This window comes from Rana temporaria, chromosome 11, assembly GCF_905171775.1.
Source record: "Rana temporaria chromosome 11, aRanTem1.1, whole genome shotgun sequence".
Lineage (NCBI taxonomy): Eukaryota > Metazoa > Chordata > Amphibia > Anura > Ranidae > Rana > Rana temporaria.
The window spans coordinates 12045173-12060370 of record NC_053499.1 but is presented as its reverse complement, the minus strand read 5'-3'; the positions used below and the strand labels follow the sequence as shown (position 1 = coordinate 12060370).

The 15198-nt window shown below is 42.4% G+C and overlaps 1 protein-coding gene across 2 annotated transcripts in view; it reads left to right on the top strand.

Annotated features, from left to right (window-relative positions):
- The window catches only part of LOC120917048 (receptor-type tyrosine-protein phosphatase beta-like), a 132999-nt gene that overhangs the window by 20518 nt on the left and 97283 nt on the right, over nt 1–15198 (top strand). For both annotated transcript variants that reach the window (XM_040328048.1, XM_040328049.1), the window contains exons 7-12: nt 165–434; nt 2796–3071; nt 6091–6351; nt 9512–9781; nt 10812–11087; nt 13427–13687. In XM_040328048.1, coding sequence (XP_040183982.1) covers nt 165–434; nt 2796–3071; nt 6091–6351; nt 9512–9781; nt 10812–11087; nt 13427–13687 — 1614 coding nt within the window. The remainder of the gene's footprint in view (nt 1–164; nt 435–2795; nt 3072–6090; nt 6352–9511; nt 9782–10811; nt 11088–13426; nt 13688–15198) is intronic.

The following is a 15198-nucleotide window of genomic DNA, read 5'->3' as shown; positions in this document are numbered from 1 at the left end:
CAGCTGCACCAGATTCTGAGTGTTCCAGTTTTAGTAATTCAACTGCTGTGTCTTTTGTAAGCACATAGACAGGCATAAGGGAAAATGATAAAGTTTACAAGATAACGATTTCTTTTCTTTGCCTCCCGAATTGGAAATTATTGTATTTGTCTTTTCTTTCCCAGATCCAACTCCACCAGGAAGCATACAGTTTATTGCAATTGGAACAAACACCACTACATTTAATTGGGGAGAACCAGAAAACATGACTGTTTTGACAAAGTTATATAATATAAATTATCATTGGAATGCTTCTTCCTCCAATACTGTGCCAAGTAACTCTCCAAGTGTCACACTCCAGAGCCTAAAATCCGGAAGTAATTACACCATCACTGTGGTGACTGTCGGAGTTCGGGGGTATCAGAGTAAACCTGTCAGCAGATACGTTTTCACAAGTAAGTTCTTATCATCTCTCAGAATGCCAACTAAACCAATGTTGACCCTCCAGCTACACTGCAAGGGATTAGAAGAGGTAGACTTATCCAAGAAGTATAGCTGCTTTTTGGTAGAGTATACCATGGATCAGTTTAGACCTGGGAGATGTATTTGCAGAGTAGGAACCATGCTTGATCGTGCTGGAAGGGGGAGCTCATGGAAACTAGACTAGAATCCCTTAGAAAAGAACAGACCTGGGAGTTGGATCAGGACTCACTAAAGTAGGAGGATGGTCCCATGTAAGAGCTGGTGATATAGAAACTCCTAGGGTGAGGCATTTAGGAGCCACCTGCTATTCAGCAGGGACCCCCACATGGAAGTTTGGGCTTCGCTGCATGCTAACCAAAGGTTCCCCCTGCTCTAAGTACCACGAGTCAGAGGTTACTAGGAGCAGTCGTGATGTTAGGACGTGCTGCGGACACGGATGGTCAGGAGCAAGCCAAAGGTGAGTGCGGACAGCAGATATGGATAACCAGCAACAAGCCAGAAGTTAGGATGGACAGCAGACATGTATAAGGAGTAACAAGCCAGAAGTTAGGATGGGCAGCAGACATGTATAAGGAGTAACAAGCCAGAAGTTAGGATGGACAGCAGACATGTATAAGGAGTAACAAGCCAGAAGTTAGGATGGGCAGCAGACATGTATAAGGAGTAACAAGCCAGAAGTTAGGATGGGCAGCAGACATGGATAAGGAGTAACAAGCCAGAAGTTAGGATGGACAGCAGACATGGATAACCAGAAGTTGGTACACAGAAATTATAGGAAGATACAGTGGATAACCAGGAAATAGCAAGACGTCAATACATAGTAATCAATGGATGGTATAGGCTGGAGGGCAGATAGGCATAGCAAGGGCAACTAGCTTAAAAAGGCATGGCTTTGGTAGCAAGAACTGCACCGAGTTTAAATATGGTAGGCAAGAAAAAGGAGCCACTCCGACAGGCTACAGCCTAACAGAAGAAGGAGGGTGCTGCATTGACTGATGCATGACAGGGGAAGGAGAATGCTGCTGAAACTGGCTGTGCCCTTTCAGGGAAGGGGCACCGCTCCGATCTGTTGTGCCCTGTCAGTAGATGAGCACGCCTCTGATTGGACAAGGCTACCATCCTCTAGGTAAAACTCAGATTATACGGCCATGTGCATTAGAGGCAGAGTTGACATTGGATCAAGGAAGGTCAGTAGCACTGACATCATATCTGTATGTTAGGAGACAAATCACTGCTGATTTCATTGAAGCTGGTAGACCACAAATGTGGCTCAAATAGGGCACATAGATAATACATAGTACAAGTATTTTATTTATATTAGCATATTAGAATCATTACCACTACTGTGTCCGCCCATGACCAGAAATTTGTCAACTATTTTACATCTCTGTGTATTATGAGATAAATGTTCTGAGACTATACAGTATAATGCTTCATATTTTTCACAAGAACCACCTCAGGGGTCTCTAATCTGCTGTTTATTGTCTCAGACAGATGGAGCAATCAATGATAGGTAGGAGGGCTACTGAGGTCCCTCATTCAGAGGACATGTGACCCAAAAATTAAAGGGTTGTGCTATCTACAGTATTCCACTGTTGGGTACTTCTGATGAAGGAAAACCTACTATTAGTCATCCCTAATGTGTTTATTACATTCAATTCGATTATTCAATAGATCATTCCGTTCAGTTTATTATGATTATTTATTATGATATTTTACTACAAAACAATAAAAATACACTCGTATTAATACTTCTACCCACCAAATTAATGGATTTTAATGATGATGTGCTTTTTCCAATAATTACATTCCATAAAACTGTTATGTTTTGAACCAATAAAAGTTATTTAGTGCTTTGAAAATCTGGTGGTTGAATCCTTTACATTCCTGGCCAAAAAATTACCCAGGAGTCAAGGATAAACCTCTAAGCTGGCCACACGTGTATTGAAATTTGTCTGGTTCAGCCATGTATGGCCCCTGTGGTCTTAGAGAAGACGATCTACTGATCCACTTCTGTACATCTATCCTGTAGTATTTTCCCTGTCCGGTTATAGCCTGCAATGCTGATCAGTGTATTCTGATGGTGGGGAAACCTCCTAATTGTCCTCCTAATTACAACGACTGAACGGGGAGGGCGCCCCCATCCATATCATGTGTGTGGATGGGAGAATTGGGTTAGTCTTTTTTATTCAACCTGCTGGTTGAACGGAAAAAAACTGACCCATTTATGGCCTGCCTGACACTTATACTATTAGATTGTATCTCCTTCAATGTAATTTAAGTGTTTTTCTTTCTCTCATATTAAGCTCACATGTGTGTATTCTACTTTCTAGAACCATATTCTGTGAACCAGCCACAATACTTCAATGTGACTTCAACTTCTGTGTCCTTATATTGGAGCGTACCAAATGAATCTCAGAGTTCTTACACCTACAGAGTGCAGACAAATGTCACATCATCATCTTCACTGATAAATAATGTAATAGTGACCAATCAATCAGCTACAATAGTGAATCTGACCCCGGGACAAACATATACATTCCTGATATATACAAGAGCTGCTGATAATTCCACTGAATCTGATCCGGTGTCACTAACTACCTGCACAGGTGAGTACAGCCGCAGTCCTGCTTGTATCTCTGTGGGGGGACACCATGAAAATACTTCTGTCAGTTTGGGAAGAGAGTGTCCCTTCAAAAGTAGGTATTGTTTTGCCAAGACGTATCGGATAAAGTTGATTTGCTTTTTTGATTTACATAAAACTATTTTTTTTTATTAAACACGTGTTCACTAGTGGATTGCAACTTACATTTTTCAATTGACTCCAAAGCTTTTTGTTAAAATGGTTGTATCCCCTACTTAGACATTTTTACTTACAAGTAAGACTATAATAAGGCTTACCTGTAGGTAAAAAGAATATCTCCATAATCGTGCAGGTTTAGGAGATATTGGCCCTGCATGTAGCGGATGACGTCAGCGCTCTGCAGGGTCCGGTGTATCGGAGGGCTCCCGCGCAGATACGTGGGAATTCCCTTAATTTGCAAGGATTTCTTTTCGCTTCCTGTTTTTTCTACAGGACAGGAAGTGAAGGGAAATCTCCTCAATGGGGCACAGCTGGCAAAAAATAAACCTTAAAGGATCACTAAAGGATTTTTTTTTTTTTAGCTAAATAGCTTCCTTTACCTTACTGCAGTACTGGTTTCATGTCCTTATTGTTCGTTTTTGCTTTGAAGTTGCTGTAATTCTGCTCTGATCTCCACACTTCCTGGTTGCCCGTTTCCTTATAACCATGGTACTGGGAGATTTTCACAGTGGTCTAAGCTGTCATTACTGTGTGTCTAAAACTTAACAGAACCAATCAGATTCATTTTAAAAACAAAACACTGCCCTGGATTTGTTTGTTTTTGTTCTGTGTGTCTCTCTAGTTCACAGGAACATGAAACCAGTTTAAAAGTGAAACTAACCTGCATGCACATTATAGGATTGATTTTTATCTATTTGTAATCATTTTTAAAAGGAATCAGTTAACTTTTATGTCTCTATACCCTGTAAACAGTCATTTCAGCAACATTTTTTTTTCCTTTAGTGACCCTTCAAAGAGGTTATAACCCTTCCTTACTCTATCCAAAATGAAAAAAAATGTTTTGCCTATAGTTCTACTTTAATTTGTTCATAATGTGCTATCCATGGAAATACCTTGAAGAATTCATCAACCATCATAATACAGAATGAAGCCCCGTACACACGACCAGTTTCCTCGGCAGAATTCAGCTTCCGACCGAGTTTCTGGCTGAATTCTGCCGAGAAACCCGGCCGTGTGTACAATTTCGACGAGGACCTCGGCGAGGAAATAGAGAACATGTTCTCTATTTCCTCGTTGTTCTATGGGAGCTCTCGGCCCGCCGAGCTCCTCGGCGGCTTCAGGGCTGAACTGGCCGAGGAACTCGATGTGTTTGGCACGTCGAGTTCCTCAGCCGTGTGTACGGGGCCTGAGTGTTATAAAAACATGAACATCATGAGACATCGTGTGAACATTGTGTTTTTTTATGATTATTAACCACTTGCTTACTGGGCACTTTTACCCCCTCCCTGCCCATGCCAATATACAGCTGTCAGCGCTGTCACCCTTTAAATGACAATTGCACGGTCATGCAACACTGTACCCAAACTCAATTTTTATCATTTTTTTTAGACAGATAGAGCTTTCTTTCGTGTCATATAATCACCACTGTTTTTATTTTATCTTTTGCAAAAAAAGAAAAGACAAAATATTTGGAGAGAAAAATCCCTTTTCTTAGTTTCTGTTATAAAATGTTGTAAATGCCGTAAGTACTTTCTCTCCTTCACCAAAGGGCAATGTTGATGAGGCACTATTATGCAACACTGATGAGGAGGCACTATTATGCAACACTGATGAGGAGGCACTATTATGCAACACTGATGCGGAGGCACTATTATGCAACACTGATGAGGAGGCACTATTATGCAACACTGATGCGGAGGCACTATTATGCAACACTGATGAGGAGGCACTATTATGCAACACTGATGAGGCGGCACTGATAGGTGGCACTGATAGGCAAAACCTTTGGACACTAATAGGCAACATGGATATGCGACAATGATAGGTGGCACTGATGTTCACTGATTGGCGTTACTGATAAGGAGACACTGACAGGCATCACTGATGGGTACTAAAAGGCATCACTGATGGCCACTAATTAGGTGCACTAGTGGGCACTGTTGGGGCTGCACTGATAATCAGAACACTGATCAGTGCCTGATTGTCAGTGCAGATTTCCCCGCTGAGGAATTCCACTTACCGGCTCTCCCCTCCTCTTGTGCTGTCAATGCCGATAACCGACATTTCCTGTTTACACTGTGATCAGCTGTGATTGGACACAACTGATCACATGGTAAAGAGCCTACATCATAGGCTCTTTACCATGATTGGTGATGGTTTGTGTCTGAATCCTCATACACAGGATCGCACTTTCATCTGACTTTTTTGTGGATTTTGCTCCGAAGGGCGTTGTCCGTGAACTTGTTCTGCATACACATGGCAGGACTTTTTCAGCCAACATTCACCAAATCACGTGGTTTTTCTGCTTTTTATAGCCACCCTTTGGGCAACTTCTGCGATTGTTGTCTGATCTTTAGCATTGGTTCTGAGCATGCGTGTTTGTACTTTGTACTTTAGTCCAATGAACTTGTGTATTCACGATCGGATTTGCTCCATCGGACATTTGTTTTTGGCAGAAAGTTTGTCTGTTCTCACAGCGAACATTTGTGTACGGGCCTTTAGAGACATGCTGCACCACCAATCACTGTGAATGGGAGGATATCATAGGAAGTCATTGCACTTTACAGCAGGCAGGAAGCAGTTAAACAAAATATTTGATGAGGAGTTGAAAATTAGTTAGATCATTGTCTCCATATTCTATGGTTAAAGGTTAAAATGTAGAGGTTTTAAAAAAATATTAAAATGTTTTTGTAGGATCATTATTGCACTTAAATGCTCTGTATTCTTTCTTTTTCTACTGTTTTTACAAATACTGTAAAGAGTTTCTCAGTCATCAAAACACAATGAATATGAGTCTTATAAAACACATACCATTATATTTCCAGTTCCCGGACAAGCTGGGGGTGTCACAGTGAACAATTACCAGTCGGTGAATTCTCTGGCGGTGAACTGGATAGCGCCAACAACAGGAATCGCGTCCAATTATAATGTCACCATAACAGGAGATGTAAATAGGACATTACAGAATACATCTACACAAGTGACCTTCACTGACTTACTACCAGGAAGGAATTATACCGTCACTGTACAGACAATCAGTGGGAGCTGCAACAGTCCAATCACTACAGCGACCACAGAGGCCACATGTAAGTATGACCCACAAGTTCTGTACAGTAGTTATGACATACTTCCCAACTTTTGAACTTTGGAATGAGGGACACATGAGGGGGGAAGTAATTTGAGGCGAGCGTAGCCGTAGCAAAATTTGGGTGTGGTCAAACTCTTAACAGTGGGAGGGGCTTAAGGAGTGTGGTGGACAGGAATGGCAGAGGAGAAGAGTCTGCAGGGCAGACACTGATAGAAGTCACAAGACTGCTATATACTGCTCATGAGAAAAGATTTTAGCAGTTTATATTTACTAAAACTATTGCATTTCCATGTTCTGTGTACTGTGGGAGACAGTGGCGGCCCGTTCATAGGGACGCACGGGCGCCGCCCCCCCTCCCGCAGTCACACACAAAAAAAAAACATAAAAAAAAAAAAACGGGCCCTTTAAGAACTTTTATTCGGCTAAAATGTCATTTTGACATTTTAACCGCAGTTCTGGCGGCCGTCTATAGAGGGCGCTGCAGCGCCACCCCCTCTCGCAAATAACACACATTCGTGCATAAATGCACGAATGTATGTTATTGTTGGTTGCCAGCTGCCTGGTCTATTCATATAACTGGACGTGGGACGCCGGTTACCCGAATAGCGGCAGCTGGTTGGCTGAGGGGAACTGCCAATCAAAGCCAGCGGGTCTGACAGGCTTTTCCAGTACTGCCCTCCGGCTCTCGGATGTCTATACTCGGAGCGCAGGCAATCTGCAGTCCTTGCATAAGACTGACGGTCATTTCAGCCAATCAGGTTCCCGGATTCTGGTTATCAGGAACCTGATTGGCTGAAGCTTCACCACAGTGGCAGAAGATATCGAGGGAGGACAGGGAAGCTTCAGGTAAGTGCTTTTTACAGGGAAAGGGGCGACAATGGGCACAGTGGCATCATGGGGCACAGAGGTGACAATTGGCACAGTGGCATCATGGGGCATAGTGGTGACAATGGGCACAGTGGCATCATGGGGCACAGTGGTGACAATGGGCACAGTGGCATCATGGGGCACAGTGGTGACAATTAAAGGGCACAGTGGTAACAATTGGCACAGTGGCAACAATTGAGGGGCACATTGGCTGCGTTTGATGGCATGGCACAGTGGTGACAATTGATCGAACAGTGGCTGCGTTTGATGGCATGGCACAGTGACTGCGTTTGATGGCATGGCACAGTTGTGACAATTGATGGCACAGTTGCTGTGTTGCATGACACAGTGGTGACAATTGATGGCACAGTTGCTGTGTTTGATGGCATGGCACAGTGGTGACAATTGATGGTACAGTGGCTGCATTTGATGGCATGGCACAGTGGTGACACTTGATGGCACAGTTGCTGTGTTGCATGGCACAATGGTGACAATTGATGGCACAGTGACTGCATTTGATGGCAAGGCACAGTGGTGACAATTGATGGCACAGTTGCATGGCACAATGGTGACAATTGATGGCACAGTGACTGCATTTGATGGCATGGCACAGTGGTGACAATTGATGGCACAGTGACTGCATTTGATGGCATGGCACAGTGGTGACAATTGATGGCACAGTTGCTGTGTTTGATGGCATGGCACAGTGGTGACAATTGATGGCACAGTTGCTGTGTTGCATGGCACAGTGGTGACAATTGATGGCACAGTGGCTGCGTTTGATGGCATGGCACAGTGGTGACAATTGATGACACAGTGACTGCATTTGATGGCATGGCACAGTGGTGACAATTGATGGCACAGTGACTGCATTTGATGGCATGGCACAGTGGTGACAATTGATGGCACAGTTGCTGTGTTTGATGGCATGGCACAGTGGTGACAATTGATGGCACAGTGACTGCATTTGATGGCATGGCACAGTGGTGACAATTGATGGCACAGTTGCTGTGTTGCATGGCACAGTGGTGACAATTGATGGCACAGTGACTGCATTTGATGGCATGGCACAGTGGTGACAATTGATGGCACAGTGACTGCATTTGGTGGCATGGCACAGTGGTGACAATTGATGGCACAGTTGCTGTGTTTGATGGCATGGCACAGTGGTGACAATTGATGGCACAATTGGTGCATTTGGTGGCATGGCACAGTGGCTGTGTTTGATGGCACAGTGGCTGCATGTGATGGGCACAGTGAGGCTGCAATTTTTTTTTTTCGTTTGCGCCCCCCCCCAAAAATTTTGACCAGATACGGTGAATGCAGGATCCTAGTAATACTTTAACCTTACATCTTTGTGACTGCAGAGTATCTAATACTCTATATAAAATAAATACTATACTGTACATACATTTATTTGAAGGGGAAAGTGTAATGAATTTAGGACAATTATATTTGATTTGTTTTATGTTTATTCATTTATACACTGATATTGTTATAAGTGTTTATTTACTATATACTCAACTAAGCCTGGTAATAGAACCTGGAAGCTCATTGGTTTCTATGCAGAAGTGAGCCTGATTTTGCAATTTCCAGCAATAGTAAATAAACCCCATTGTGTACTTAAAAGTGGGGTATGCCTGTATACAATCTTTAAGCCTCATTTACACTCTCTGTGTCCTCTGAAGAGTGATCTGCATTCTGATCCCTCTTCAGAGCGCTCTCGACAGGGGGTGAGGAGGTGCTCCATCATCTACTTGCTCTCCTGTCTGTTTTAACCCTTTAAACCCCACACCAACATTGCATAACATAGCGAGGAGCTTGACTGGTGGCCCCTGCCGAACAGGACAGCAAGGATGATTTTTGCTGCACCGTGATGTATAGCATCACAGCTGCCATATATGTACAGTATCTTTGCAGCTTAAAGGGAGCAATCAGGCAGGATGTATCATAATTCTGGATTTTTAGCACTAAGTCAGTGATAACAACCCTATGGGGGAGATTTACTAAATCTGGAGCGTGCAAAATCTGGTGCAGATCTGCATTGAAACCAATCAGCTTCCAGTTTTTATTTTGTCAAAGCTTTATTGAACAAGCTGAAATTAGAAGCTGATTGGCTACCATGCACAGCTGCACCAGATTCTGAGTGTTCCAGTTTTAGTAATTCAACTGCTGTGTCTTTTGTAAGCACATAGACAGGCATAAGGGAAAATGATAAAGTTTACAAGATAACGATTTCTTTTCTTTGCCTCCCGAATTGGAAATGATTGTATTTTTCTTTTCTTTCCCAGATCCAACTCCACCAGGAAGCATAAATTTTATTGCAATTGGGACAAACACCACTACATTTAATTGGGGAGAACCAGAAAACATGACTGTTTTGACAAAGTTATATAATATAAATTATTATTGGAATGCTTCTTCCTCCAATACTGTGCCAAGTAACTCTCCAAATGTCACACTCCAGAGCCTAAAATCCGGAAGTAATTACACCATCACTGTGGTGACAGTCGGAGCCCGGGGGTATCAGAGTAAACCTGTCAGCAGATACGTTTTCACAAGTAAGTTCTTATCATCTCTCAGAATGCCAACTAAACCAATGTTGACCCTCCAGCTACACTGCAAGGGATTAGAAGAGGTAGACTTATCCAAGAAGTATAGCTGCTTTTTGGTAGAGTATACCATGGATCAGTTTAGACCTGGGAGATGTATTTGCAGAGTAGGAACCATGCTTGATTGTGCTGGAAGGGGGAGCTCCTGGAAACTAGACTAGAATCCCTTTGAAAAGAACAGACCTGGGAGTTGGATCAGGACTCACTAAAGTAGGAGGATGGTCCCATGTAAGAGCTGGTGATATGCGATCTCCTAGGGTGAGGCATTTAGGAGCCACCTGCTATTCAGGGACCCCCACATGGAAGTTTGGGCTTCGCTGCATGCTAACCAAAGGTTCCCCCTGCTCTAAGTACCACGAGTCAGAGGTTACTAGGAGCAGTCATGACGTTAGGACGTGCTGTGGACAGGGATGGTCAGGAGCAAGCCAAAGGTGAGTGCGGACAGCAGATATGGATAACCAGCAACAAGCCAGAAGTCAGGATGGGCAGCAGACATGGATAAGGAGTAACAAGCCAGAAGTTAGGATGGGCAGCAGACATGGATAAGGAGTAACAAGCCAGAAGTTAGGATGGGCAGCAGACATGGATAAGGAGTAACAAGCCAGAAGTTAGGATGGGCAGCAGACATGTATAAGGAGTAACAAGCCAGAAGTTAGGATGGGCAGCAGACATGTATAAGGAGTAACAAGCCATAAGTTAGGATGGGCAGCAGACATGAATAACCAGAAGTTGGTACACAGAAATTATAGGAAGATACAGTGGATAACCAGAAAATAGCAAGACGTCAATACCATATCAAGTGTGTGGATGGGAGAATCGGGTCAGTTTTTTTTATTCAACCTGCTGGTTGAACGGAAAGAAACGGACCCATTTATGGCCTGCCTGACACTTATACTATTAGATTGTATCTCCTTCAATGTAATTTAAGTGTTTTTCTTTCTCTTATATTAAGCTCACATGTGTGTATTCTACTTTCTAGAACCATATTCTGTGAACCAGCCACAATACTTCAATGTGACTTCTACTTCTGTGTTCTTAAATTGGAGCGCACCGAATGAATCTCAGAGTTCTTACACCTACAGAGTGCAGACAAATGTCACATCATCATCTTCACTGATAAATAATGTAATAGTGATTAATCAATCAGCTACAATAGTGAATCTGACCCCGGGACAAACATATACATTCCTGATATATACAAGAGCTGCTGATAATTCCACTGAATCTGATCCGGTGTCACTAACTACCTGCACAGGTGAGTACAGCCGCAGTCCTGCTCGTATCTCTGTGGGGGGACCCCATGAAAATACTTCTGTCAGTTTGGGAAGAGAGTGTCCCTTCAAAAGTAGTTATTGTTTTGCCAAGACGTATCGGATAAAGTTGATTTGCTTTTTTGATATACATAGAACTATTTTTTTTTATTAAACACGTGTTCACTAGTCGATTGCAACTTAAATTTTTTAATTGACTCCAAAGCTTTTTGTTAAAATGGTTGTATCCCCTACTTAGACATTTTTACTTACAAGTAAGACTATAATAAGGCTTACCTGTAGGTAAAAAGAATATCTCCATAATCGTGCAGGTTTAGGAGATATTGGCCCTGCATGTAGCGGATGACGTCAGCGCTCTGCAGGGTCCGGTGTATCGGAGGGCTCCTGCGCAGATTCGTGGGAATTCCCTTAATTTGCAAGGATTTCTTTTCGCTTCCTGTTTTTTCTACAGGACAGGAAGTGAATGTGCTATTCATGGAAATACCTTGAAGAATTCATCAACCATCATAATACAGAATGAGGCCCCGTACACACGACCGAGGAACTCGACGTGCCAAACACATCGAGTTCCTCGTCGAGTTCAGTGTGGAAGCCGCCGAGGAACTCGGCGGGCCGACTTTTGCCATTGAACAACGAGGAAATAGAGAACGTGTTCTCTATTTCCTCGCCGAGGTCCTCGTCGGCTTCCTCGGCCGAAAGTGTACACACGGCCAGGTTTCTCGGCAGAATTCAGCTCTGAACCGAGTTTCTGGCTGAATTCTGCCGAGAAACTCGGTCGTGTGTACGGGGCCTGAGTGTTATAAAAACATGAACATCATGAGACAGTGTGAACATTGTGTTTTTTTTATGATTATTAACAACTTGCTTACTGGGCACTTTAACCCCCTCCCTGCCCTGGCCAATATACAGCTTTCAGCGCTGTCACCCTTTTAATGACAATTGCACGGTCATGCAACACTGTACCCAAACTACATTTTTATCATTTTTTTTTAGACGGATAGAGCTTTTTTTCGTGGCATATAATCACCACTGTTTTTATTTTATCTTTTGCAAAAAAAAAGAAAAGACAAACAATTTGGAGAGAAAAATCCCTTTTCTTAGTTTCTGTTATAAAATTTTGTAAATACCATAAGTACTTTCTCTCCTTCACCAAAGGGCACTGTTGATGAGGCACTATTATGCAACACTGTTGATGAGGCACTATTATGCAACACTGATGAGGAGGCACTATTATGCAACACTAATGAGGCGACACTGATAGGTGGCACTGATAGGCAGCACTTTTGGACACTAATAGGCAACATGGATATGCGACAATGATAGGTGGCACTGATGTTCACTGATTGGCGTTACTGATAAGGAGACACTGACAGGCATCAATGATGGGTACTAAAAGGCATCACTGATGGCCACTAATTAGGTGCACTAGTGGGCACTGTTGGGGCTGCACTGATAATCAGAACACTGATCAGTGCCTGATTGTCAGTGCAGATTTCCCCGCTGAGGAATTCCACTTACCGGCTCTCCCCTCCTCTTGTGCTGTCAATGCCGATAACCGACATTTCCTGTTTACACTGTGATCAGCTGTGATTGGACACAACTGATCACATGGTAAAGAGCCTACATCATAGGCTCTTTACCATGATTGGTGATGGTTTGTGTCTGAATCCTCATACACAGGATCGGACTTCCATCTGACTTTTTTGTGGATTTTGCTCCGAAGGGCGTTGTCCGTGAACTTGTTCTGCATACACATGGCAGGACTTTTTCAGCCAACATTCACCAAATCACGTGTTTTTTCTGCTTTTTATCGCCACCCTTTGGGCAACTTTTGCGATTGTTGTCTGATCTTTAGCATTGGTTCTGAGCATGCGTGTTTGTACTTTGGATTTTAGTCCGATGAACTTGTGTATTCACGATCGGATTTGCTCCATCGGACATTTGTTTTTGGCGGAAAGTTTGTCTGTTCTCACAGCGAACATTTGTGTACGGGCCTTTAGAGACATGCCGCACCACCAATCACTGTGAATGGGAGGATATCATAGGAAGTCATTGCACTTTACAGCAGGCAGGAAGCAGTTAAACAAAATATTTGATGAGGAGTTGAAAATTATTTAGATCATTGTCTCCATAATCTATGGTTAAAGGTTAAAATGTAGAGGTTTTAAAAAAATATTAAAATGTTTTTGTAGGATCATTATTGCACTTAAATGCTCTGTATTCTTTCTTTTTCTACTGTTTTTACAAATACTGTAAAGAGTTTCTCAGTCATCAAAACACAATGAATATGAGTCTTATAAAACACATACCATTATATTTCCAGTTCCCGGACAAGCTGGGGGTGTCACAGTGAACAATTACCAGTCGGTGAATTCTCTGGTGGTGAGCTGGACAGCGCCACCAACAGGAATCGCGTCCATTTATAATGTCACCATAACAGGAGATGTAAATAGGACATTACAGAATACATCTACACAAGTGACCTTCACTGACTTACTACCAGGAAGGAATTATACCGTCACTGTACAGACAATCAGTGGGAGCTGCAACAGTCCAATCACTACAGCGACCACAGAGGCCACATGTAAGTATGATCCACAAGTGATCCGTGTTCTGTACAGTAGTTATGACATACTTCCCAACTTTTGAACTTTGGAATGAAGAACACATGAGGGGGGAAGTAATTTGAGGCGAGCGTAGCTGTGGCAAAATATGGGTGTGGTCAAACTCTTAACAGTGGGAGGGGCTTCAGGAGTGTGGTGGACAGGAATGGCAGAGGAGAAGAGTCTGCAGGACAGACACTGATAGAAGTCACAAGACTGCTATATACTGCTCATGAGAAAAGGTATTTAGCAGTTTATATTTACTAAAACTATTGCATTTCCATGTTCTGTGTACTGTGGGAGACCAGATACGGTGAATATAGGATCCTAGTAATACTTTAACCTTACATCTTTGTGACTGCAGAGTATCTAATACTCTGTATAAAATAAATACTATACTGTACATACATTTATTTGAAGGGGAAAGTGTAATGAATTTAGGACAATTATATTTGATTTGTTTTATGTTTATTCATTTATACACTGATATTTATTGGTGTTTATTTACTATATATACAATCTTTAAGGCCTCATTTACACTCTCTGTGTCCTCTGAAGAGGGATCTGCATTCTAATCCCTCTTCAGAGCGCTCTCTACAGGGGGTGAGGAGGTGCTCTATCATCTCCTTGCTCTCCTGTCTGTTTTAACCCCTTAAACCCCACACCAACATTGCATAACGTAGCGAGGAGCTTGACTGGTGGCCCCTGCCGAACAGGACAGCAAGGATGATTTTTGCTGCGCCGTGATGTATAGCATCACAGGTGCCATATATGTACAGTATCTTTGCAGCTTAATCTCCCTGGCGGTATGATTCTTTCAGAAAAAAGGTGCTGAAAGCGGTACCATTATTTGCAAGGAAATTTGGCGTTTTATATTGTAGGCCTGTAATTCTTAGGAATAACTCACTTAAATCTGACCAAACCAGAGTCTAATAGGCATCCCGGGTATGATTTTTTTTTAAAAACAAAATTATAAATTATAATATAATAAATAATTATAACAAGTAATAATATAATTATAATAAAAATTATTCAATAATGTAATCAACTCAAAATCACTGAAATTTGCTCAGTTGCAGAATTGTCGCTGCCATTACTTTTATTTTTTTATGACGAATTTCCCCACAAATCGCTATCGCACAATTCTGCAAGTGATTATAATTTATTATCGCTGTTTTCTAGCTGCTCTAAAACCATTTTTGACATAAAGGGACACTTTTGGTTGCTATGGACAATCTACAGTTTGCTGGCAGAAAGAACAGTTTTTATTATATAAAAGTACATGTAGGACACTGGGCAGACCACTAGGGACAAGGGGGGTGTGTATTTTTTACATACAGTACTGTAATCTATAAGATTACAGTATACTGTATGTAATGTGTTTGTTTACTTTTTTGAATTTGGCGCCGTTCTCCGCCCCCGTGCGTCGTAACGTCGCAGGGAACGGAGATCGGCGGCACACAGAGACACTGTTTGAATCGAGCGAGGTCCC